The 25,546-nt window shown below is 41.8% G+C and overlaps 1 protein-coding gene and 1 pseudogene across 3 annotated transcripts in view; both read left to right on the top strand.

Annotated features, from left to right (window-relative positions):
• Positions 1-826: 826 nt before the first annotated feature.
• LOC139537865 (P2X purinoceptor 1-like) overlaps positions 827-25,546 on the top strand; it is a 43,981-nt gene continuing 19,261 nt past the window's right edge. The window contains exons 1-3 of one of the 3 annotated variants that reach the window (XM_071339719.1): positions 827-1,097; positions 17,303-17,447; positions 23,658-23,729. In XM_071339719.1, the coding sequence (XP_071195820.1) occupies positions 910-1,097; positions 17,303-17,447; positions 23,658-23,729 (405 nt within the window). In that variant the 5' untranslated portion in view covers positions 827-909. The remainder of the gene's footprint in view (positions 1,098-17,302; positions 17,448-23,657; positions 23,730-25,546) is intronic. The other 2 variants (XM_071339718.1, XM_071339720.1) reach the window with 2 other exon arrangements.
• On the top strand, positions 13,121-14,207 carry LOC139537998 (TBC1 domain family member 22B pseudogene; annotated as a pseudogene).

Raw genomic sequence — 25,546 nt, 5'->3', positions numbered from 1 at the left:
AGATTTCCTTATTATTAATGTAATTGTATTATTGTTTCATCTTTTATTAATGTATTAGTTTCTGTCTCTTGCTCATACTTTGTGTTGGCTACCGCCCCCCCCCCGCCTTTTAACCAAAAATAAATGGCATTACTGTATATAACATCTGTAATGAATAGCTAAAGACGCAGGAAACATAGTCCAAGTTCATTTAATTCATTCACATTAACGGAATGTCATTGACATTTTAATTGTGTGATGAACAACGACAACAAAAACATCCAATATACATTTGGGGAGCTGTTGTTGTGGCCTAAGTTTAGATCAAGCGTGTCCCTGCTATCTCTGTACACCAGGAAGACAGTGTCACAGGGGGATGGTGAGAGAAGGATGTCTGTGACAGATGGTGAATGATCTGATCAGTGGCTCACTGTAGTCATTATTTGCTTTAAAGGACTGGGGACCAGTAACACCTTGGTTTACGGCAAGATTCAATAGTATTTGTTTGTTTTGGAGTGAGGGAAGAAGAGAGAGGGACGGGGAGGGAAGAAGAGAGAGAGAGAGAGGGAGGGGGAGGGAAGAAGAGAGAGAGAGAGAGAGAGGGAGGGAGAGGGAAGAAGAGAGAGAGAGAGAGGGAGGGGGAGGGAAGAAGAGAGAAAGAGATTTGCTAGGTTAGTGAATGAGGAAGTGTGAGAGAGGGAAGGGTGACAGGGACCGCCTGCGAGGAGAGAGAGAGAGACAGTCAGAGACAAAGAGAGGGCGAGAGAGAGAGAGAGACAGTCAGAGACAAAGAGAGAGAGAGAGAGAGAGAGACAGTCAGAGACAAAGAGCGGGAGGGAGGGAGGGGGAAAGTCCAACACTGCTACTGAAACGTGTCAGCTGTTGGTTAAGGGAGGCTGAAGGAGGGAGGTAGAGAGAGAGAGAGAGTGTATGTATACCAGCGGGGTTGAGAGACCTTCCTCTCACCAGCGGAGCAGCAAGATGAAGCGTTTCATCACAAACACCCTCTCTGACTTCTTCTTCGAGTACGAGACCCCCCGTCAGGTGCTGGTACGGAGCAGAAGGGTGGGGGTCGTGTGCCGATTGATCCAGCTGGGGGTCCTGGCTTACATCATCGGGTAAGCCCTCCTCCCCTTTAAAGAATTCTACAAACTTAGAGTGGACTGCATGTAGAGGTAGTGTTAGAGCGTGTCTGTTGACATCATGTTTCAGCATGTCTATGGCTAAGAAATTCCTCAACTGCAAAATCCATGACCCAGCTTTTCTGGCTTGTTTTCATGGCTTGTTACATGACTTGGGGTAAATGGCAATCTTCACGAAGTACAACACTACTGTTAATTAATCAAGAGACCTCTAACAAAATCAAGGTGTGATATTTAAGGGTGATGACTTTATATTGCAATTTGGCCAAAAAGAAATTGCATACAGGAGGGATGTATGTATGGTATGGAACTCTCTTGTGGATGAATGACATCAGGACTAATTCAGGTTTGATAATTATGTGTGATGAGTCTAATGACTTACTCTAAACGCAAACAGAAACAATATATTTTTTTGCGAACAGGATGAATGGATGTAAACAGGAACTATCTTATCTTACTATCTTACACTGAAAAAAATATAAACGCAACATGTAAAGTGTTTCATGTTTCATTCAAAAATATTTGCACAAATTTGTTTACATTCCTGTTAGTGAGTGTTTCTCCTTTGCCAAGATAATCCATCGACCTAACAGGTGTGCCATATCGAGAAGCTGATTAAACAGCATAATCGTTACACAGGTGCACCTTGTGCTGGGGACAATAAACGGCCACTTTATAATGTGCAGTTTTGTCACAAAACACAATGCCACAGATGTCTCAAGTTTTGAGGGAGCGTTCAATTGCCATGCTGACTGCAGGAATGTCCACCAGAGCTGTTGCCAGATAATTTAATATTTTTCTCTACCATAAGCTGCCTCCAACGTCTATTTTGGAGAATTTGGCATTACGTCCAACCGGCCTCACAACCACAGACCATGTGTAACCACGCCAACCCAAGACCTCCATATCTGGCTTCTTCACCTGCGGGGGGGGGGGGATTTCTGTCTGTAATAAAGCCCTTTTGTTCGGAAAAACTCATTCTGATTGGCTGCACTCCTGTCCATTCATGTAAAATCCATAGATTAGGGCCTCATTTATTTATTTCAATTGACTGATTTCCTTATATTGAACTGTAACTAAGTAAAATCTTTGAAATTGTTGCATGTTGCGTTTATATTTTTTGTTGTTAAATATATTTATCTGGAGAAATAGATGATGTAACAACAGCTTTGAGATCATATGTTTCTTTGATGAGTATGTTGGCCAAGATCCATCTCCCACTGCCTGCCACTGGGCTTCCTCTCACTACCACATTTGGTAGTGAATGGAGACATTAATTAAGCAGATGTTTCACATTTATACATCCGGTGAAATATCTGTCTCATTGTTCTATCTGTGGTAATGCCCTTTCCAGCTCATAGAGATTCGTGTCAAGACAACATAACTGCATTTTGGGCAACTTGCTCAGATAGATAGTCACATTGGACCAAACCTCTTAGCTTGCAAACTTGCTACCACATGTAGGTTTGCAAATAGTATGATGATTCATGGAGGACGAATTCATTCTTTGGAAAAGAACAGTGCTTTTTCATTTTGTACTTTGTATATTTATTGTTGTACGTTCTATCTTAATGGAGACAGACTGTGTTATGTCTCAACAAAACAAATTACTTGTTAACACTTGTTAACACTTTCTGTGTGTGCATGCCTGCATGTGTATTCTGTCTGTATACATCTTCAGGTAGCCAGACTTTAGGACCTACAGGATGTGAACAGGCTTTGGCTCACACAGATAACAATCAATCTTGGGTACACACAAAGCTGCGTGATTTTCCTTCTTTGGATAAGGCCTGAAAGTCAAGAGACAATACACATCAGAGAAACGTACAGGACATGCACTCAGCTCTGCAGATTAAGTCACACCAGAATTATAGCCTCTCAGATGTTTACTCTTCCTACAGTGTCACATCAAAGTGACCTCAGAGATGTACATTTCTTGGGACATTTTCAGGACAGGTTTCTCAGAGAGAGTCCACACAACGGCTTCTAGAACAACAAGCTTTACCTTTTTATAAGGTGACAGGACATTGTTGTTATGATGCTAATCAGGGTTCATCTTTCTCTTTGTCATTGGTCCTAAATCCTCTTTTATCAGGGGCGAAATTCCAAACCACATTCAAGGGTGAACGTTTTCACCACCAAAAAAATGCTGAAAAGTTTTCTTTGACTATAAAGTAAAAGTTTAATGGGTTTGTCCCTGAAAGTTAGGAGGTTATCTCCAGTCTCTGTTGATATTAGTGAGTGACCCCTGAACACAACAGTTATTCTGTCAGCGTGAAACCGTTTCCCACCTCCCCTCCATCCTCTCTCCCTTCCTCCCTCCCCTCCATCCTCTCTCCCTTCCTCCCTCCCTTCCATCCTCTCTCCCTTCCTCCCTCCTCTCCATCCTCTCTCCCATTCTCCCTCCATCCCTACCTCTCTCCTTTCCTCCCTCCCCTCCATCCTCTCTCCCTTCCTCCCTCCATCTTGATGCTTGATGCTAACAGTTTATTGCTTTATACCTCCTTTATATAACACCAGTATCCATCCTTTAACATACACTACCGTTCAAAGTTTGGGATCACTTAGAAATGTCCTTGTTTTTGAAAGAAAAGCACATTTTCTGTCCATTAAAATAACATCAAATTGATCAGAAATACAGTGTAGACACTATTAATGTTATAAATGACTATTGTAGCTGGAAACGGCTGATTTTCTTTAATGGAATATCTACATACAGTGGGGAGAACAAGTATTTGATACACTGCCGATTTTGCAGGTTTTCCTACTTACAAAGCATGTAGAGGTCTGTAATTTTTATCATAGGTACACTTCAACTGTGAGAGACGGAATCTAAAACAAAAATCCAGAAAATCACATTGTATGATTTTTAAGTAATTAATTTGCATTTTATTGCATGACATAAGTATTTGATACATCAGAAAAGCAGAACTTAATATTTGGTACAGAAACCTTTGTTTGCAATTACAGAGATCATACGTTTCCTGTAGTTCTTGACCAGGTTTGCACACACTGCAGCAGGGATTTTGGCCCACTCCTCCATACAGACCTTCTCCAGATCCTTCAGGTTTCGGGGCTGTCGCTGGGCAATACGGACTTTCAGCTCCCTCCAAAGATTTTCTATTGGGTTCAGGTCTGGAGACTGGCTAGGCCACTCCAGGACCTTGAGATGCTTCTTATGGAGCCACTCCTTAGTTGCCCTGGCTGTGTGTTTCGGGTCGTTGTCATGCTGGAAGACCCAGCCACGACCCATCTTCAATGCTCTTACTGAGGGAAGGAGGTTGTTGGCCAAGATCTCGCGATACATGGCCCCATCCATCCTCCCCTCAATACGGTGCAGTCGTCCTGTCCTCTTTACAGAAAAGCATCCCCAAAGAATGATGTTTCCACCTCCATGCTTCACGGTTGGGATGGTGATCTTGGGGTTGTACTCATCCTTCTTCTTCCTCCAAACACGGCGAGTGGAGTTTAGACCAAAAAGCTCTATTTTTGTCTCAACAGACCACATGACCTTCTCCCATTCCTCCTCTGGATCATCCAGATGGTCATTGGCAAACTTCAGACGGGCCTGGACATGCGCTGGCTTGAGCAGGGGGACCTTGCGTGCGCTGCAGGATTTTAATCCATGACGGCGTAGTGTGTTACTAATGGTTTTCTTTGAGACTGTGGTCCCAGCTCTCTTCAGGTCATTGACCAGGTCCTGCCGTGTAGTTCTGGCTGATCCCTCACCTTCCTCATGATCATTGATGCTCCACGAGGTGAGATCTTGCATGGAGCCCCAGACCGAGGGTGATTGACCATCATCTTGAACTTCTTCCATTTTCTAATAATTGCGCCAACAGTTGTTGCCTTCTCACCAAGCTGCTTGCCTATTGTCCTGTAGCCCATCCCAGCCTTGTGCAGGTCTACAATTTAACCCTGATATCCTTACACAGCTCTCTGGTCTTGGCCATTGTGGAGAGGTTGGAGTCTGTTTGATTGAGGTTGTGGACAGGTGTCTTTTATACAGGTAACGAGTTCAAACAGGTGCAGTTAATACAGGTAATGAGTGGAGAACAGGAGGGCTTCTTAAAGAAAAACTAACAGGTCTGTGAGAGCCGGAATTCTTACTGGTTGGTAGGTGATCAAATACTTATGTCATGCAATAAAATGCAAATTAATTACTTAAAAATCATACAATGTGATTTTCTGGATTTTTGTTTTAGATTCCGTCTCTCACAGTTGAAGTGTACCTATGATAAAAATTACAGACCTCTACATGCTTTGTAAGTAGGAAAACCTGCAAAATCGGCAGTGTATCAAATACTTGTTCTCCCCACTGTAGGTGTACAGAGGCCAATTATCAGCAACCATCACTCCTGTGTTCCATTGGGCACATTGTGTTAGCTAATCCAAGTTTATTACTTTAAAAGGCTATTTGATCATTAGACAACCCTTTTGCAATTACGTTAGCACAGCTGAAAACTGTGTGCTGATTAAAGAAGCAATTAAACTGGCCTTCTTTAGACTAGTTGAGTATCTGGAGCATCAGCATTTGTGGGTTCGATTACAGCCTCAAAATGGCCAGAAACAAATAACTTCCTTCTGAAACTCATCAGTATATTCTTGTTCTGAGAAATGAAGGCTATTCCATGTGAGAAATTGTCAAGAAACTGAAGATCTTATACAACGCTGTGTACTACTCCCTTCACAGAACAGAGCAAACTGGCTCTAACCAGAATAGGAAAACAATTGGGAGGCGCCAGTGCACAACTGAGCAGCTTCATTAAATCGTACCCGCAAAACACCAGTCTCAATGTCAACAGTGAAGAGGCGACTCCGGGATGCTGGCCTTCTAGGCAGGTCCTTTTACAGCTGCACCATCGAGAGCGTCCTGACGGGTTGCTTCACTGCTTTGTATGGCAACTGCTCGGCCTCCGACCGCAAGGCACTACAGAGGGTAGTTCGTACGGCCCAGTACATCACCGAGGCCAAGCTACCTGCCATCCAGGACCTCTATACCAGGCGGTGTCAGAGGAAGGCCCTAAAAATTGCCAAAGACTCCAGTAACCCTAGTCATAGACTGTTCTCTCTGCTACCGCACGGCAAGCGGTACCGGAGCACCAGGTCTAGGTCCAAGAGGCTTCTCAACAACTTCTACCCCCAAGCCATAAGACTCCTGAACAGCTAATCAAATGGCTTCCCAGACTATTTGTATTTTCTTAAAACTGCATTGTTGGTTAGGGGCTTGTAAGGTTAGGGGCTTGTGACAAATACAATTTGATTTGGGATTTGGATTTACTTTTGGGTATGTCTAAATTTTGCCATTACATTTAAGAGGTTTTAAGATATCAGATGTTTTGTTTATAAAAACTTTGCTGCAATGATACAATTATCTTAGTTATCTACGTACCTCATTCCTGGCTTTTAGCATGTGCACATAGTAAGTACACCATCATGCTTTTTTCAGATTCCAAAAGGATTCTTTAGTTGTGGACATTACATCACCACACTCCCTCTCTTCTTTAGTTGTGGACACTACCTCACCACACTCCCTCTCTTCTTTAGTTGTGGACACTACATCACCACACTCCCTCTCTTCTTTAGTTGTGGACACTACATCACCACACTCCCTCTCTTCTTTAGTTGTGGACACTACATCACCACACTCCCTCTCTTCTTTAGTTGTGGACACTACATCACCACACTCCCTCTCTTCTTTAGTTGTGGACACTACATCACCACACTCCCTCTCTTCTTTAGTTGTGGACACTACATCACCACACTCCCTCTCTTCTTTAGTTGTGGACACTACATCACCACACTCCCTCTCTTCTTTAGTTGTGGACACTACATCACCACACTCCCTCTCTTCTTTAGTTGTGGACATTACATCACCACACTCCCTCTCTTGATCTTGGTCCTCGTCTTTGTAAGTCACCTTGATTTAGTACCTGTGTGTTTTATCAGTTTCTTTATGAAAATATTTAGTGAACTCCATGACAGTAACTAAAGCAAGGGGCTATAGCAGTGTGCAAGTAGACTACAAATACATGCTGGGCTCACAAAGTGCCCTGAGCTCACGAAGTGAGCCTACTGGAGAGCTACTGGAGTGAAGTTGTAGTGGGCCTACACTCCTGCCTTTGGGAATCTAGCTCTGCACTCCTCGCTCCGCTCACTCATATACTCTAGCTCTGCACTAGATTCCCGAAGGGAATCATATACTCTAGCTCTGCACTAGATTCCCAAAGGGAATCATATACTCTAGCTCTGCACTAGATTCCCAAAGGGTATCATATACTCTAGCTCTGCACTAGATTCCCAAAGGGAATCATATACTCTAGCTCTGCACTAGATTCCCAAAGGGAATCATATACTCTAGCTCTGCACTAGATTCCCAAAGGGTATCATATACTCTAGCTCTGCACTAGATTCCCAAAGGGTATCATATACTCTAGCTCTGCACTAGATTCCCAAAGGGAATCATATACTCTAGCTCTGCACTAGATTCCCAAAGGGAATCATATACTCTAGCTCTGCACTAGATTCCCAAAGGGAATCATATACTCTAGCTCTGCACTAGATTCCCAAAGGGTATCATATACTCTAGCTCTGCACTAGATTCCCAAAGGGAATCATATACTCTAGCTCTGCATTAGATTCCCAAAGAGAATCATATACTCTAGCTCTGCACTAGATTCCCAAAGGGAATCATATACTCTAGCTCTGCACTAGATTCCCAAAGAGAATCATATACTCTAGCTCTGCACTAGATTCCCAAAGGGAATCATATACTCTAGCTCTGCATTAGATTCCCAAAGAGAATCATATACTCTAGCTCTGCACTAGATTCCGAAAGGGAATCATATACTCTAGCTCTGCACTAGATTCCCAAAGGGAATCATATACTCTAGCTCACATACACACTTAGAATACCTTCACTTGAACACGATGGAAAAAAGCGGCAATAGTACTGTTTGTCCATCTTTAGACGCCGTAGCCAGTATACACGTCCTCAAACTTGTCAGCATTAATCTTAGATAACTCAAGAAATCAGTCATACATTTTTACGTTTTCTTAGTCGCGAAATTTTACATCTAACTAAGATGTTTGGTGCAGTATTTCTCAAGTGAAAAATGTGCATGAAAACGAGTCGTCTATCATTGAACGACAACAAACACTTCATTGAACAAACACTTCATTGAACAAACACTTCATTGAAGACTTTGGCTTCCGAACTTCAGCCTGCCTCTGGGAAAAAAACGTGTGTGCACGAACAGCCGATAAAAACCTTGCCAAATGCCAAAAAGAACACAAACGTCACAAAAGGTCATCATAATATATCCACTAACTGTTCCTAACTCTTTAGGATGGGAAGCATGCGGATCAAATCAAATCAAACTTTATTTGCCACATGCGGCGAATACAACAAGTGTAGACTTTACCGTGAAATGCTTACTTACAAGTCCTTAACCAACAGTGCAGATCAAGAAGAAGAAAATATTTACCAAGTAGACTAAATAAAAAGTTATAATAAAAAGTAACACAATAAGAATAACAATAACGAGGCAATATACAGGGGGCACCGGTACCGAGTCAGTGTACGGCGGTACAGGCTAGTTGAGTTAATCTGTACAGTCGTGGCCAAAAGTTTTGAGAATGACACAAATATACATTTTCACAAAGTTTGCTGCTTCAGTGTCTTTAGATATTTTTGTCAGATGTTACTATGGAATACTGAAGTATAATTACAAGCATTTCATAAGTGTCAAAGGCTTTTATTGAAGTTCATGCAAAGAGTCAATATTTGCAGTGTTGACCCTTCTTTTTCAAGACCTCTGCAATCCGCCCTGGCATGCTGTCAATTCACTTCTGGGCCACATCCTGACTGATGGCAACCCATTCTTGCATAATCAATGTTTGGAGTTTGTCAGAATTTGTGTTTTTTTGTTTGTCCACCCGCCTCTTGAGGATTGACCACAAGTTCTCAATGGGATTAAGGTCTGGGGAGTTTCCTGGCCATGGACCCAAAATATCGATGTTTTGTTCCCCGAGCCACTTAGTTATCACTTTTGCCTTATGGCAATGTGCTTCATCATGCTGGAAAAGGCATTGTTCGTCACCAAACTGTTCCTGGATGGTTGGGAGAAGTTGCTCTCGGAGGATGTGTTGGTACCATTCTTTATTCATGGCTGTGTTCTTAGGCAAAATTGTGAGTGAGCCCACTCCCTTGGCTGAGAAGCAACCCCACACATGAATGGTCTCAGGGTGCTTTACTGTTGGCATGACACAGGACTGATGGTAGCACTCACCTTGTCTTCTCTGGAAAAGCTTTTTTCTGGATGCCCCAAACAATCGGAAAGAGGATTCATCAGAGAAAATGACTTTACCCCAGTCCTCAGCAGTCCAATCCCTGTACCTTTTGCAGAATATCAGTCTGTCCCTGATGTTTTTTTCTGGAGAGAAGTGGCTTCTTTGCTGCCCTTCTTGACACCAGGCCATCCTCCAAAAGTCTTTGCCTCACTGTGCGTGCAGATGCACTCACACCTGCCTGCTGCCATTCTTGAGCAAGCTCTGTACTGGTGGTGCCCCGATCCCGCAGCTGAATCAACTTTAGGAGTTGGTCCTGGCGCTTTCTGGACTTTCTTGGGTGCCCTGAAGCCTTCTTCACAACAATTCTCCTTGAAGGTCTTGATGATCCGATAAATGGTTGATTTAGGTGCAATCTTACTGCCAGAAATATCCTCGTCTGTGAAGCCCTTTTTGTGCAAAGCAATGATGACGGCACGTGTTTCCTTGCAGGTAACCATGGTTGACAGAGGAAGAACAATGATTCCAAGCACCACCCTCCTTTTGAAGCTTCCAGTCTGTTATTCGAACTCAATCAGCATGACAGTGATCTCCAGCCTTGTCCTTGTCAACACTCACACCTGTGTTAACAAGAGAATCACTGACATGATGTCATCTGGTCCTTTTGTGGCAGGGCTAAAATGCAGTGGAAATGTTTTTGGGGGATTCAGTTCATTTGCATGGCAAAGAGGGACTTTGCAATTAATTGCAATTCATCCGTGTCATCTGACCCCTTCCGTCATTATACATACAGACAGCTAGGATGGTCAGAGGTAGATGTGAAAATGTCTTGAGCAGTGGGTGTTGCCAGAAGACCTCATCAGTAATCACTGTTCAAATGGAAAGGTTGACATATCGACAATGTTTGATTGAACTTGCAACACCTGTGTTTGTTAAAGATGTTAGAGATAAGTTGAAGTCCTAGCATTCTCAAAGGTTAAAACAGGTAATTGTTACTTAGGATAGTCTGTGATGACATTCCTTTACCTTTCATTGCCAGTATCCAATATCAAAGGCCTAGCTGTCTTTATGTATGATGGACAGTTCTGTTCGGGACTAGCTGTCTTTATGTATGATGGACAGTTCTGTTCGGGTCTAGCTGTCTTTATGTATGATGGACAGTTCTGTTAGGGTCTAGCTGTCTTTATGTATAATAGACAGTTCTGTTCGGGTCTAGCTGTCTTTATGTATAATAGACAGTTCTGTTCGGGTCTAGCTGTCTTTATGTATAATAGACAGTTCTGTTCGGGTCTAGCTGTCTTTATGTATAATAGATAGTTCTGTTAGGGTCTAGCTGTCTTTATGTATAATAGACAGTTCTGTTCGGGTCTAGCTGTCTTTATGTACAATAGACAGTTCTGTTGGGGTCTAGCTGTCTTTATGTACAATAGACAGTTCTGTTCGGGTCTAGCTGTCTTTATGTATAATAGACAGTTCTGTTCGGGTCTAGCTGTCTTTATGTATGATGGACAGTTCTGTTGGGGTCTAGCTGTCTTTATGTACAATAGACAGTTCTGTTCGGGTCTAGCTGTCTTTATGTATAATAGACAGTTCTGTTCGGGTCTAGCTGTCTTTATGTATAATAGATAGTTCTGTTCGGGTCTAGCTGTCTTTATGTATAATAGACAGTTCTGTTAGGGTCTAGCTGTCTTTATGTATAATAGACAGTTCTGTTCGGGTCTAGCTGTCTTTATGTATAATAGACAGTTCTGTTCGGGTCTAGCTGTCTTTATGTACAATAGACAGTTCTGTTGGGGTCTAGCTGTCTTTATGTATAATAGACAGTTCTGTTCGGGTCTAGCTGTCTTTATGTACAATAGACAGTTCTGTTGGGGTCTAGCTGTCTTTATGTATGATGGACAGTTCTGTTCGGGTCTAGCTGTCTTTATGTATAATAGACAGTTCTGTTCGGGTCTAGCTGTCTTTATGTATAATAGACAGTTCTGTTCGGGTCTAGCTGTCTTTATGTATAATAGATAGTTCTGTTCGGGTCTAGCTGTCTTTATGTATAATAGACAGTTCTGTTCGGGTCTAGCTGTCTTTATGTATAATAGACAGTTCTGTTCGGGTCTAGCTGTCTTTATATACACTGCTCAAAAAAATAAAGGGAACACTTAAACATCACAATGTAACTCCAAGTCAATCACACTTCTGTGAAATCAAACTGTCCACTTAGGAAGCAACACTGATTGACAATAAATTTCACATGCTGTTGTGCAAATGGAATAGACAAAAGGTGGAAATTATAGGCAATTAGTAAGACACCCCCAAAAAAGGAATGGTTCTGCAGGTGGTGACCACAGACCACTTCTCAGTTCCTATGCTTCCTGGCTGATGTTTTGGTCACTTTTGAATGGTGGCGGTGCTTTCACTCTAGTGGTAGCATGAGACGGAGTCTACAACCCACACAAGTGGCTCAGGTAGTGCAGTTCATCCAGGATGGCACATCAATGCGAGCTGTGGCAAAAAGGTTTGCTGTGTCTGTCAGCGTAGTGTCCAGAGCATGGAGGCGCTACCAGGAGACAGGCCAGTACATCAGGAGACGTGGAGGAGGCCGTAGGAGGGCAACAACCCAGCAGCAGGACCGCTACCTCCGCCTTTGTGCAAGGAGGTGCACTGCCAGAGCCCTGCAAAATGACCTCCAGCAGGCCACAAATGTGCATTTGTAAAGACTAGCTGTCTTTATGTATAATAGATAGTTATGTTCGGGTCTAGCTGTCTTTATGTATAATAGACAGTTCTGTTCGGGTCTAGCTGTCTTTATGTATAATAGACAGTTCTGTTAGGGTCTAGCTGTCTTGATGCATATTGGACTGTTAGGGTCAGAACGAGTGAATACATTTCAATCGAGCCTTACCTGAATGAAGAACATTGACAGAATGCAATTATGAAGGTTTATTAAAACAGTATTGGAGGGATGGCCTGGTCTCCGACAGGAGACCCCTGGAGCCAGATGCCAGGATAGCAGAAGCTCTTTGATGAGCAGCTGGCATACCCCCAACAGCCCAACTCCAGTACCTCAACAGCCCAACTCCAGTCCTCAACAGCCCAACTCCAGTCCCCCCAACAGCCCAACTCCAGTCCCCCCAACAGCCCAACTCCAGTCCCCCCAACAGCCCAACTCCAGTCCTCCAGTACCCCCAACAGTTTACTGGAGGACTGGAGTTGGGCTGTTGAGGTACTGGAGGACTGGTGTTGAGAAACACTGCTGTACTGTAACTTTGTCTTAAATCTGTTTGCGTCATGTGGAACCGACATCTAGGAAAGCTGGTTTTACCCATGGACCTTTGCACTTGCCTGAGGTTTGATACGCTATATATAAAAAGGTATAGGACACCCCTTATATAATATAAAATCGAGCACACGGCCATGCAATCTCCATAGACAAACATTGACAGTAGAATGGCCAAGTACTTAAGAGCTCAGTGACGTTCAACGTGGCATCTTCATTGGATACAAAAGCATCAACTTGATAGCAACATACACTATATATACACAAAAGTATGTGGCCACCCCTTCACATTTGTGGTTTCAGCTATTTCAGCCACACCCTTTGCTGACGGGTGTATAAAATCGAGCACACAGCCATGCAATCTCCATAGACAAACCTTGGCTGTAGACGCTCAGTGACCGTCATAGGATGCCACCTTTCCAACAAGTCAGTTCGTAAAATGTCTGCCCTGCTACAGCTGCCCCCGGTCAACTGTAAGTGCTGTTATACAATCTCAAGTCTAAAAAGGCGGCACTCCACACACCAGGTGCCTGCTCTTCCTTCACAACGACCCAGTGACACCGGCAGGGAGCCAGACACGGGGCCAGGGCCTGCAGACCAGCCGGCTCCCCCAACAGCAGAGGTCTGTCTTCAGCAGGAGGAGGACACAGACTGTGGACAGATCAATGGCAGAAGTGGTGGTGAAGTCCAGCAGTGAGGCCCTGCTCAACACCAATACAGGGCGCTCCACCCTGCAGAAGCAACAGTCTCTCCCAGTTCGTTCTATCATTCCATTGGTCGCCAGAATCTCTGACCAAAATTCCTCAGGGGCCCCAATCATGACAGTGCGAGACAAGAGCCGATTGGACAAATACCTTCTGTCCTGTCCTAACACCGACCTCGAGGCGCTCCGGAAGCACAACTGGTCAGGCATTCCACGAGAAGTGAGGCCCATCACATGGAGGCTCCTCTCTGGTTACCTCCCAGCCAACATGGAGCGCAGAGACCTGGTGCTGAAGAGGAAGAGAGATGAGTACTTCGGCTTCCTTACCACTCCAGGACAGACGAGACTTACTAAGACACATATAGACAGATCCACATCTATATTCAGAGTACAAACCCGGCTAATTCCACTTTTCCAGCAGCCTGCGGTGCAAGAGGTGCTTGAGCAGATCCTCTTCATCTGGGCCATCCGCCATCCAGCCAGTGGCTATGTCCAGAGAATCAACAACTTGGTCACTCCATTCATTGTGGTCTTCCTCTCCGAAATTGCTGAGGACGATGTGGAGATCTTTTGATGATCTGACACCCAGAGGAACGTTGAGGTTTCTGGTGCATGACTAAGCTGCTGGACGGGAATACAGGACAACTACACTTTTTGCTCAGCCAGGGATTCAGAACAATATGAAAGCTTTGGAAGAATTGGTCAGCAGAATTGATGAGGACATACACACATGATGTCAATCAAAGAGGCACTGAGTTTGAAGGTAGCTCTTGAAATACATCCACAGGTACACTTTCAATTGACTCAAATTATGTCAATTAGCCTATCAGAAGCTTCTAAAGCCATGATATCATTTTCTGGAATTTTCCAAGCTGTTTAAAGGCACAGTCAACTTAATGTCTGTAAACTTCTGACCCACTGGAATTGTGATACAGTGAATTATAAGTGAAATAATCTGTCTGTAAACAATTGTTGGACAAATTACTTGTGTCATGCACAAAGTAGATGCCCTAACCGACTTGCCAAAACTATGGTTTCTTAACAAGAAATGTGTGGAGTGGTTGAAAAACAAGTTTTAATGACTCCAACCTAAGTGTGTGTAAACTTCCGACTTCAACTGTATATTGCTTTGCAATTCTCAGGTTTAATGTTCACATTCAGATTAGTCACATTTTGAAGATTATGCATTGTCTATTTCCTCTTTCTGAAGAAATAAACAAAGAATCCAGTGCAATCTAAATCAACAATCTGCCACACAATGTCACAACCATCTCTTCATCTAGAGATAATGACTGTTGTGCTCTTGTGGCTGAATGGAAGCAAGTCCCCGGGCCAATGTTCCAACATCTAGTGGAAAGCCTTCCCAGAAGAGTGGGGGCTGTTAGAAATCGTTTTTATCTAACAGAGTTGAGTGGTAAAAACTAGTCCTCATATTTGACCACTTTGTCCCCACTTGTTCTCTTCATGGCTATAGTGAGTCCACTAAATGGCCAGTCTGAATATCTACTGAAAAAATGGTACAGGAGGAGCCACAGCTGCTACTAATAGCCACTCTGTAGACCAGGAAAAGGTGCTTTATTTCAGGGATTATCTGTATTGGTGCTGTATTGAATCCCAAGGCCTCAATGTGAATAAGATGAGAATAGGGACCTTGTGTTTTTAGACGGTGTATGATTGTGAAGTCCCCCCCCCCCCCCCCCCTTCTTTAAGTTAACACTTAGGAGACATGTTCAGTTCATCTGGATCTAGGTTATGTTTATCTCAACTGATTACTAGCAATATTGCTTTGTAATTTTCACATTCAGATTGGTCACACTTTGAAGATATTGCATTGTCTATTTCCTCTTTCTGAAGAAGTGCAATCTAATTTAACAATCTGCCACACAATGTCACAACCATCTCTTCATTTAGAGAAAATGACTGTTGTACTTCCCTGTTGTTTGTTTACAATATCTACTCTTGTTTACTATGTTTAACTTAAACACTTGTCTGTTAACTTTAATAATATTGAAGTGACAATTGTGTATATTAAGAATTCAAATGTTAAGATTTGTTCTCCTGTAAATTAACCTTTTATTAAGGATGAATGTGTTTTGCCTTGCATCTGAGGGTTGTCTGCTCATGCCGATGTTGATATTCCAACTTTTAGTAGCCCTCCCGAGTCCACAGTTACTTGATCTGACGTATTTCAAGTCAGTCCACAGTTACTTACAGACGTATTTCAAGTCTGTAACGATGTCTTTGTTATAAGCATTTTCTAATGCACTTTGACTAGCATAGACAATTTAAATGTTATCATTTGCCCTGTTTTGTTTGTATTTTGTGTTTCAATTTAAATATTGGGGTTATGTAGTAGCTTACCGGCTGTGACCTCACTTACAGTAGGTGACGTAAAGCAGGAATAGTAATTACATTTAAACAATGCATTGTGAATATAATTATGTTGTTATTTCACCAACCCTCATAATCATTTCTCTGATATGGTATGAAAGATTTGACAATCATTATTTCAATTTTATCATTCTTGTATTGGCATTGAGGATCAGTTTGTGAAATTGACATGTGGATATGGCATTGAACAATATGGAGTACATTTGTTTTGTCAGGTTTTAGTGACCCTATGACCACCTAATTGAAGTTCAGTGTTTTAATAATCAGTACTAGGACAGTGAGCTGTGGTATTAGACCTGTAATGATATGAATTCACTTCATGATACTGAGGAAACAGAAGTGCCATAACTTCCCTACCAGTATTATTCTCATATTGGTTTTCAAGATCAACATGTTGTTCAATTAGGATTTGTCTGCAATTTAAATCATCTAATTTAATAATTCTGGGCTCCCAAATGGTGCAGCGGTCTAAGGCAGTGCATCTCAGTGCTAGAGGCGTCACTACAGACCCTGGTTCGATTCCAGACCCTGGTTCGAATCGCCTGTCATCAGTTGCAACACTCACTACCGAGTTCCAAACTGCCTCTGGAAGCTTTCAGCACAATAACTCTTCATTGGGAGCTTCATGAAATGGGTTTCCATGGCCAAGCAGCCGCACACAAGCCTAAGATCACCACGCTCAATGCCAGGCGTCGGCTGGAGTAGGGTTAAGCTCGACGCTGTGGAAATGCGTTCTCTGGAGTGATGAATCCCGCTTCACCATCTGGCATTCCGACGGACTTATCTGGGTTTGGTGGATGCCAAGAGAATGCTACCTGCCCGAATTCATTGTGCCAACTGTAAAGTTTGGTGGAGGAGGAATAATGGTCTGGGGCTGTTTTCATGGTTCGGGCCCCTTAGTTCCAGTGAAGGGAAATCTTAACGCTACAGCATATAATGACATTCTAGATGATTCTGTGCTTCCAACTTCATGGCAACAGTTTGGGGAAGGCCCTTTCCTGTTTCAGCATGACAATGCCCCGTGCACAAAGCGAGGTCCTTACAGAAATGGTTTATCGAGATTGGTGTGTAAGAACTTGACTGGTCTTCACAGAGCCCTGACCTCAACCCCATCGAACAACTTTGGGATGAATTGAAACGCCGACTGCGAGCCAGGCCTAATCGCCCAACATCAGTGCCCCCCTCACTAATGCTCTTGTGGCTGAATGGAAGCAAGTCCCAGGAGCAAAGTTCCAACATCTATTGGAAAGCCTTCCCAGAAGAGTGGAGGCACTTATAGCAGCAAAGGTGGGACCAACTCCATATTAATGTCCATGATTTTTGAATGAGATGTTCGACAAGCAGGTGTCCAAACGCTGAAACGAATAGCATGAGTCTGGTTCCTCTCAAAGTTTCTGCCTTCCAGGGATTTTTTCCTTACCACTGTTCTTCCGCTTTTTAGGGTCTTGGCCGGGTTACTGTAAACAACGACTGTTGGGGCTTTCTGAAAATGTTTGATTGACCGGTGGTATCCTCTGTCCTGTCCAGGTGGGTGTTCATCTATGAGAAAGGCTACCAGTCGTCAGACACGGCCGTGGGTTCTGTCTTGACTAAGGTGAAGGGGGTGAGTTACACCAACGAGACCGGAGGGGAGAGGATCTGGGACGTGGCCGACTATGTCTTCCCTGTACAGGTGGGTCATTGGCTGAGTGTGGATCTACTAAGGTAGTGTTGTTATAAGAAGGGCATTTTACTGAATGAATGAATGACATGAAAGGTCACAGAGCTCTAGAACCTTTAGGAACTGAGCCTCACAGTACATCTACCAGTGTTCTGTAATAGTAGTGTAGTAGTGTAATAGTTCTGTAATAGTAGTGTAGTAGTGTAGTAGTGTAATACAGTAATAGTAGTGTAATAGTAGTGTAGTAGTAGTATTGTAATATTAGTGTAGTAGTGTAATAAGGTAATAGTGGTGTAATAGTACTGCAGTAGTAGTATTGTAATATTAGTGTAGTAGTGTAATAAGGTAATAGTGGTGTAATAGTACTGCAGTAGTAGTATTGTAATATTAGTGTAGTAGTGTAATAAGGTAATAGTAGTAGTGTAGTAGTGTAGTAGTGTAATAAGGTAATAGTGGTGTAACAGTAGTGTAGTAAGCTAATAGTAGTGTAACAATAGTGTAGTAAGGTAATAGTAGTGTAGTAGTGTAGTATTGTAGTAGTGTAATAGTAGTGTGGTAGTATTGTAATAGTAGTGTAGTAAGGTAATAGTGGTGTAACAGTAGTGTAGTAGGGTAGTAGTGTAATAGTAGTGTGGTAGTATTGTAATAGTAGTGTAGTATTGTAGTAGTGTAGTAAGGTAATAGTAGTGTGGTAGTATTGTAATAGTAGTGTAGTATTGTAGTAGTGTAGTAAGGTAATAGTAGTGTGGTAGTATTGTAATAGTAGTGTAGTATTGTGGTAGTGTAGTAAGGTAATAGTCGTTTAGTATTGTAGTAGTGTAATAGTAGTGTGGTAGTATTGTAATCGTAGTAGTAGTAGTACTACCGTGTAGTACGGTAGTAAGGTAAACGTAGTGTAGTAATATTGTAATAGTAGTGTGGTAAGGTAATAGTAGTGTAGTAGTGTAATAAGGTAATAGTGGTGTAATAGTAGTGTAGTAGTAGTATTGTAATATTAGTGTAGTAGTGTAAAAAGGTAATAGTAGTAGTGTAGTAGTGTAGTAGTGTAGTAAGGTAATAGTGGTGTAGTAGTATTGTAATAGTAGTGTAGTAGGGTAATAGTAGTGCAGTAGTGTAATAGTGTAGTATATATTTAGTGGTATTGTAGTAGTAGTGTTAAAGTATTGTAATAGTAGTGTAGTAGTAGTTTAGTAGTAGTGTAATAGTAGTAGTGTAGTAGTGTAGTAGTGTAGTAAGGTAATAGTGGTGTAGTAGTATTGTAATAGTAGTGTAGTAGGGTGATAGTAGTGCAGTAGTGTAATAGTGTAGTATTTATTTAGTAGTAGTGTAATAGTAGTAGTGTAGTTGTGTAATAGTAGTAGTGTAGTAAGGCAAAAGTGGTGTAGTAGTATTGGAATAGTATTGTAGTAAGGTAATAGTATTGTAACAGTATTTGACCATGCTTGTCATTTATGAACATTTTGAACATCTTGGCCATGTTCTGTTATAATCTCCACCCGGCACAGCCAGAAGAGGACTGGCCACCCCTCATAGCCTAGTTCCTCTCTAGGTTTCTTCCTAGGTTTTGGCCTTTCTAGGGAGTTTTTCCTCGCCACCGTGCTTCTACACCTGCATTGCTTGCTGTTTGGGGTTTTAGGCTGGGTTTCTGTACAGCACTTCGAGATATTAGCTGATGTACGAAGGGCTATATAAAATAAACTTGATTGATTGATTGATTGACAGTAGTGTAGTAGTAGTTTAGTAGTAGTGTAGTATTATTTTAGTAGTGTAGTAGTATAGACGTATTGTAATAGTAGTGTAGTAGTAGTTTAGTAGTAGTGTAGTATTATTTTAGTAGTAGTGTAGTAGTGTAGACGTATTGTAATAGTTGTGTAGTAGTATTGGAATAGTATTGTAGTAAGGTAATAGTATTGTAATAGTAGTGTAGTAGTAGTTTAGTAGTAGTGTAGTAGTGTAGACGTTTTGTAATAGTTGTGTAGTAGTAGTGTAATAGTAGTAGTGTAGTATTGTAATAGTAGTGTAGTATAAAGTACTACAGAGAGATTCATCTACGGAAGTCAGAAGACGTCTGACAGACTGACGAAGATAAAGATTACCGAGACAGGAGTTTAAAACACTCACATCCTGATTGTCAACAAACAGGCGTGAGAGAGAGAAACTGTACCTAACTTTCACCAGTGGTTCCTTTTGTACGCACCCTGATCCTGCTCACACGTTAGGCAAATATAGAGACAAACATGAGACTCTCTGTAAACAAAGTGACAGTCCGTTGTTTGCCCATGTCTAAGCCATAAAGAAAACACTACTGTGTACTCTGAGAGGGGTGGCCACGGTTGGTCTATTTCATTCTGAACTGGTTGACTGAGGAGGAGGAGGGAGATCAATGCCAAACCGTAAGAAGATGATAAAACACATATCAAGATTATACAGTTTATGTCCGTATCTATTTACCTTTAATATTCAAGGTATCTACCTGAAGATGACCTTGTCTGTTATAATGATATATGGTATTTGTTTATCTATTCACGGTATCTACCTGAGTATCCCGGTGATTTCCAAAACAATTACATTGATACTGGTTTTATAGTATTTGATTCAGTGATTCAACGTTGTGTTACACCCAAAGGCATTTATTTTCTAGACTATGAAAATAGGTCGTACATTGAGCATTTACAGTAGTATGAAAATAGGTCGTACATTGAGCATTTACAGTAGTATGAAAATAGGTCGTACATTGAGCATTTACAGTAGTATGAAAATAGGTCGTACATTGAACATTTACAGTAGTATGAAAATAGGTCGTACATTGAGCATTTACAGTAGTATGGAAATAGGTCATACATTGAGCATTTACAGTAGTATGAAAATAGGTCGTACATTGAGCATTTACAGTAGTATGAAAATAGGTCGTACATTGAGCATTTACAGTAGTATGGAAATAGGTCGTACATTGAGCATTTACAGTAGTATGAAAATAGGTCGTACATTGAGCATTTACAGTAGTATGAAAATAGGTCGAACATTGAGCATTTACAGTAGTATGAAAATAGGTCGTACATTGAGCATTTACAGTAGTATGAAAATAGGTCGTACATTGAGCATTTACAGTAGTATGGAAATAGGTCGTACATTGAGCATTTACAGTAGTATGAAAATAGGTCGTACATTGAGCATTTACAGTAGTATGAAAATAGGTCGTACATTGAACATTTACAGTAGTATGAAAATAGGTCGTACATTGAGCATTTACAGTAGTATGAAAATAGGTCGTACATTGAGCATTTACAGTAGTATGAAAATAGGTCGTACATTGAGCATTTACAGTAGTATGAAAATAGGTCGTACATTGAGCATTTACAGCAGTATGAAAATAGGTCGTACATTGAGCATTTACAGTAGTATGGAAATAGGTCGTACATTGAGCATTTACAGTAGTATGAAAATAGGTCGTACATTGAGCATTTACAGTAGTATGAAAATAGGTCGTACATTGAGCATTTACAGCAGTATGAAAATAGGTCGTACATTGAGCATTTACAGTAGTATGGAAATAGGTCGTACATTGAGCATTTACAGTAGTATGGAAATAGGTCGTACATTGAGCATTTACAGTAGTATGAAAATAGGTCGTACATTGAACATTTACAGTAGTATAAAAATAGGTCGTGCATTGAGCATTTACAGTAGTGTGAAAATAGGTCGTACATTGAGCATTTACAGTAGTATGAAAATAGGTCGTACATTGAGCATTTACAGTAGTATGAAAATAGGTTGTACATTGAGCATTTACAGTAGTATGAAAATAGGTCGTACATTGAGCATTTACAGTGGTATGAAAATAGGTCGTACATTGAGCATTTACAGTAGTATGAAAATAGGTCGTACATTGAGCATTTAGAGTAGTATGAAAATAGGTCGTACATTGAGCATTTAGAGTAGTAGTAGTACAAATGGTATTGTACTATTGTCACTACACAGACATGTCTTAATTAGATTCATCCACAATTAAATTATACTGACCAACTGCATTGTCCATTAGCTGCCATTCTATAACATTGACAGGAATTTATGCTATCCCATCTGTCTCTTTGCATGATAATAACCACTTCTTCCCGATGTGGTCACAATGTGGTCACAATCAGTGACCACATCAATTTTCATCCAGCGACCGAAATGACTCAAGCATGTCATCCAGACTTGGGTTTATGTACTGTTTCATATCTTTCAAATACATTAGCCTGCCTTGAGTGTCAGACGGCCGAGGTTTGCATTTTGGAAAGCTTGGGCCAAGCTCACAAGCAAGTTTAATCAAGCTCGGCTAAATGATTTGAAAGAGTATCTGAACCCAGGTCTGATGACATCTAATGCAGTTACCCAGGCAGGAAGGCGTCCTGTACCAGTCCTTATTAATGCAGGGCCACATGTACTGTGCTATTTATGGCCTCTACATATGAGTTAGTTTACATTGACATGAATGACATCATGGTCAAGACTAGGGAGAGGGCCAATAGAAGGAAAGCGGATAGCGAGGGTCATAGATATATTGTTACTAGAACGAGGAAGTGCCTAGACCAGGGCTATTTTACTGCACCCTCATGTTAATTCAGTCATTATATTTCTACGGGGAGGGCTATAGGTCTGTTACCATAACAACAGTGACAAAAGGTTTGTCATGTTGTAACAAATGTTACACATTTAGGCCAGTGAACTATCAAGTTAGTTGGGAACAGCCCAGTAGATAGAGAGGTAAGATTATTTATTTTTTCCAACTGACCAAGAAGGGTATGTCTGGTCTATGATCTTATGTTTATTATTTTTCATTGAATGCACTGTCAAATGCTGTATTTTTAAGTACCGGGGGCTGATGGGAGAAAAGAGGTGTCAAATATCTGACCTGGAGACCACTGACGTCGTATTTTTCGAGTTCCCAGTTGTTTTGAACGCGGCATCTGTTTGTGACCTAGAATCGCAAGGTTCGAGAGAATTTAATCTGTAAAGTGTTTTTTTTTTTAGATCTCTGTTAGGCATCTGGAATAAGCGCAAAGCATTCCCGTTCCGGTGCGTCTCTCCAAACACTGGATTGATTGATCGATTGATTGATTATAGGCTTCCAAACGGAGTTGCTGAACAATTGAAAGAAACCGGTTTTAAGGGGGATGTCACGTCCTGACCATAGAGAGCCTTTATTTTCTATGGTGGAGTAGGTCAGGGCGTGACTCGGGGGGTTAGTCTAGTTTATATTTTCTATGTGGGGTTCTAGGTTGTTTTTTCTATGTTGGGGTTTTTGGTATGATTCCCAATTAGAGGCAGCTGGCTATCGTTGTCTCTAATTGGGGATCATATTTAAGTAGCATTTTTTCCACCAGTGGGTTATGGGATATTGTTTATGTTTTGAGGTAGTGTTGTAGTCACGGTTCGTTGTTTATTGTTTTGTCTTTGCTATAGTTTCACTTCTTTATTAAATTATGTGGAACTCAACATACGCTGCGCTTTGGTCCATTTCTACGAGCGATCGTGACAGGGGATCAGTTTTTATTTTTTGCGACGCCGATATTTCTTTCCTTTTTCAGGCTGGTGAAGTTCTTATTCTACTTGTATGGGTCGTTCGCAACAATTGGATGTGCATTCCGCCACCTACTGTGGCGGGTGGATAATAACGATCCCAAAAAGGAAAATATTTGGGTTAAAATAAATAAAATATCATACGAACTATCAAAAAATATATTGCCTAAATAAAATCAACTTGCTTTTCTTTAAAAAAAACTAATTCTAATCAGGTCTCAACACAGGCGCAGAAGCCTCCTGTGAGGACGGGACATTTCCTAGCGACAATAGTTTTGAAGTCCAGAGTATGATCCCCATCACAGTTGCAACATTGTCCATTCACAGATTATTCTGTTTCATTTCTGTTTCATTTCTATTTCTGTTTCATCTCTCTCTCTCTCTCTCTCTCTCTCTCTCTCTCTCTCTCTCTCTCTCTCTCTCTCTCTCTCTCTCTCTCTCTCTCTCTCTCTCTCTCTCTCTCTCTCTCTCTCTCTCTCTCTCTCTCTCTCTCTCTCTCTCTCTCTCTCTCTCTCTCTCTCTCTCTCTCTCTCTCTCTCTCTCTCTCTCTCTCTCTCTCTCTCTCTCTCTCTCTCTCTCTCTCTCTCTCTCTCTCTCTCTCTCTCTCTCTCTCTCTCTCTCTCTCTCTCTCTCTCTCTCTCTCTCTCTCTCACACCTCAGGGAGACTCTTCTTTTGTGGTGATGACCAACTACATTATGACCAAAGGTCAGAAAATGGAAAAATGTTCTGAGGTAAGTCAACTTCTTTCTTCATTCTTTGCTTTTCCTAAATTTGCACAGAGGTCATGTTTCAGATATAGTTATATACACACAGACTAAGTGTACAAAAAATTAGGAACACTTGCTCTTTCCGTGACATAGACTGACCAGGCGAATCCAGGTGAAAGCTATGGTCCCTTATTGATGTCACCTGTTCGAGTGTGTCATGAACTGCAATGCTGCTGGGTTCTTCACGCTCAACAGTTTCCCGTGTGTATCAATAATGGTCAATCACCCAAAGGACATCCAGCCAGCTTGACACAACTCTGGGATGACATGGAGTCAACATGGACCAGCATCCCTGTGGAACGCTTTCAATGCCTTGTAGTCTATGCCCGACGAATTGAGTCTGTTCTGAAGGCAAAAGCGTCTGTAATTCAATATTAGGAAGGTGTTCCTAATGTTTTGTACACTTTGTCTGTGTGTGTATATAACTATATCAGTGGAGGCTGCTGAGGTGAGAGCGTCTTATAATAATGTCCGGAACGGAGAAAATGGAATGGCATCAAATACCTGCAAACCATGTGTTTGATGTATTTAATACCATTCCACTGATTTCGCTCCTGTCATTACAACAAGCCCGTTCCTCCCAATTAAGGTGCCACCAACCTCCTGTGAGAGGAATGGGAGAAATTATACATGTACAGTGCATTTGGAAAGTATTGACTTTTTCCACATTTTGTAACGTTACAGCTTTATTCTAAAATTGATTAAATATTTTTTCCCCTCATCAATCTAAACAAGATACCCCATAATGACAAAGCAAAAAAAAAAAATGAAATTTTTGCAAATGTATAAAAAAAAAACGTAAGTATTCACATTTACATACTGTAAGTATTCAGACCCTTTACTCAGTACTTTGTTGAAGCACCTTTGGCAGCGATTACAACCTCGAGTCTTCTTGGGTATGACGCTACAAGCTTGGCGCACCTGTATTTGGGGAGTTTCTCCCATTCTTCTCTGTAGATCCTCTCAAGCTCTGTCAGGTTGGATGGGGAGCGTCGCTGCACAGCTATTTTCAAGTCTCTCCAGAGATGTTCGATCGGGTTCAAGTCCGGGCTCTGGCTGGGCCACTCAAGGACATAGAGTCGTTGTCTTGTTGGAAGCTGACCCTTCACCCCAGTCTGAGGTCCTTAGTGCTCTGGAGCAGGTTTACATCAAGGATCCCTCTGTACTTTGCTCCGTTCATCTTTCCCTCAATCCTGACTAGTCTCCCAGTCCCTGCTGCTGAAAAACATCCCCATATAATGATGCTGCCACCGTGATGCACAAGATTGCGTCAACAGACATGGCAGCTCTCCTTCTAGATCCTAAGTAATTTATGCAGTATTTTTTTTGTGTGTGTGTTATTTCTTACATTATCAGCCCAGAATGTTTTTTGTGATATTACATACAGCCGGAAATAACTTTTGGATATCAGAGCGGCGGTAACTCACCAGCATTACGGCCAGGAATACAACTTTCCTGAATTGGATCCTTTGTTCGTACCCCCCCAGGGCAATTTAACTTATCCCAGAGGCTGCTCCAAGTCGCCGACGGCGGAGACGAGGTATTCGGAGTGAACTTCTAGTCCGACTCAGGAGGCACACCATCCACCGCTTCTGAGTATATTTCTCCCTAATGTTCAGTCTCTGGACAATAAATTAGACGAGCTCAGGGCGAGGATCTCTTTCCAGAGAGACATCAGTGACTGTAACATACTCTGTTTCACTGAATCATGGTTCTCTCGGGATATACTGTCCCCGTCCATACAGCCAGCTGGGTTCTCAGTTCATCACGCAGACAGGAAT

The sequence above is a fragment of the Salvelinus alpinus genome, chromosome 13 (genome assembly GCF_045679555.1).
Source record: "Salvelinus alpinus chromosome 13, SLU_Salpinus.1, whole genome shotgun sequence".
Lineage (NCBI taxonomy): Eukaryota > Metazoa > Chordata > Actinopteri > Salmoniformes > Salmonidae > Salvelinus > Salvelinus alpinus.
Note: the sequence above shows the minus strand (reverse complement) of the source record. Positions and strands in the feature narration are given on the sequence as shown.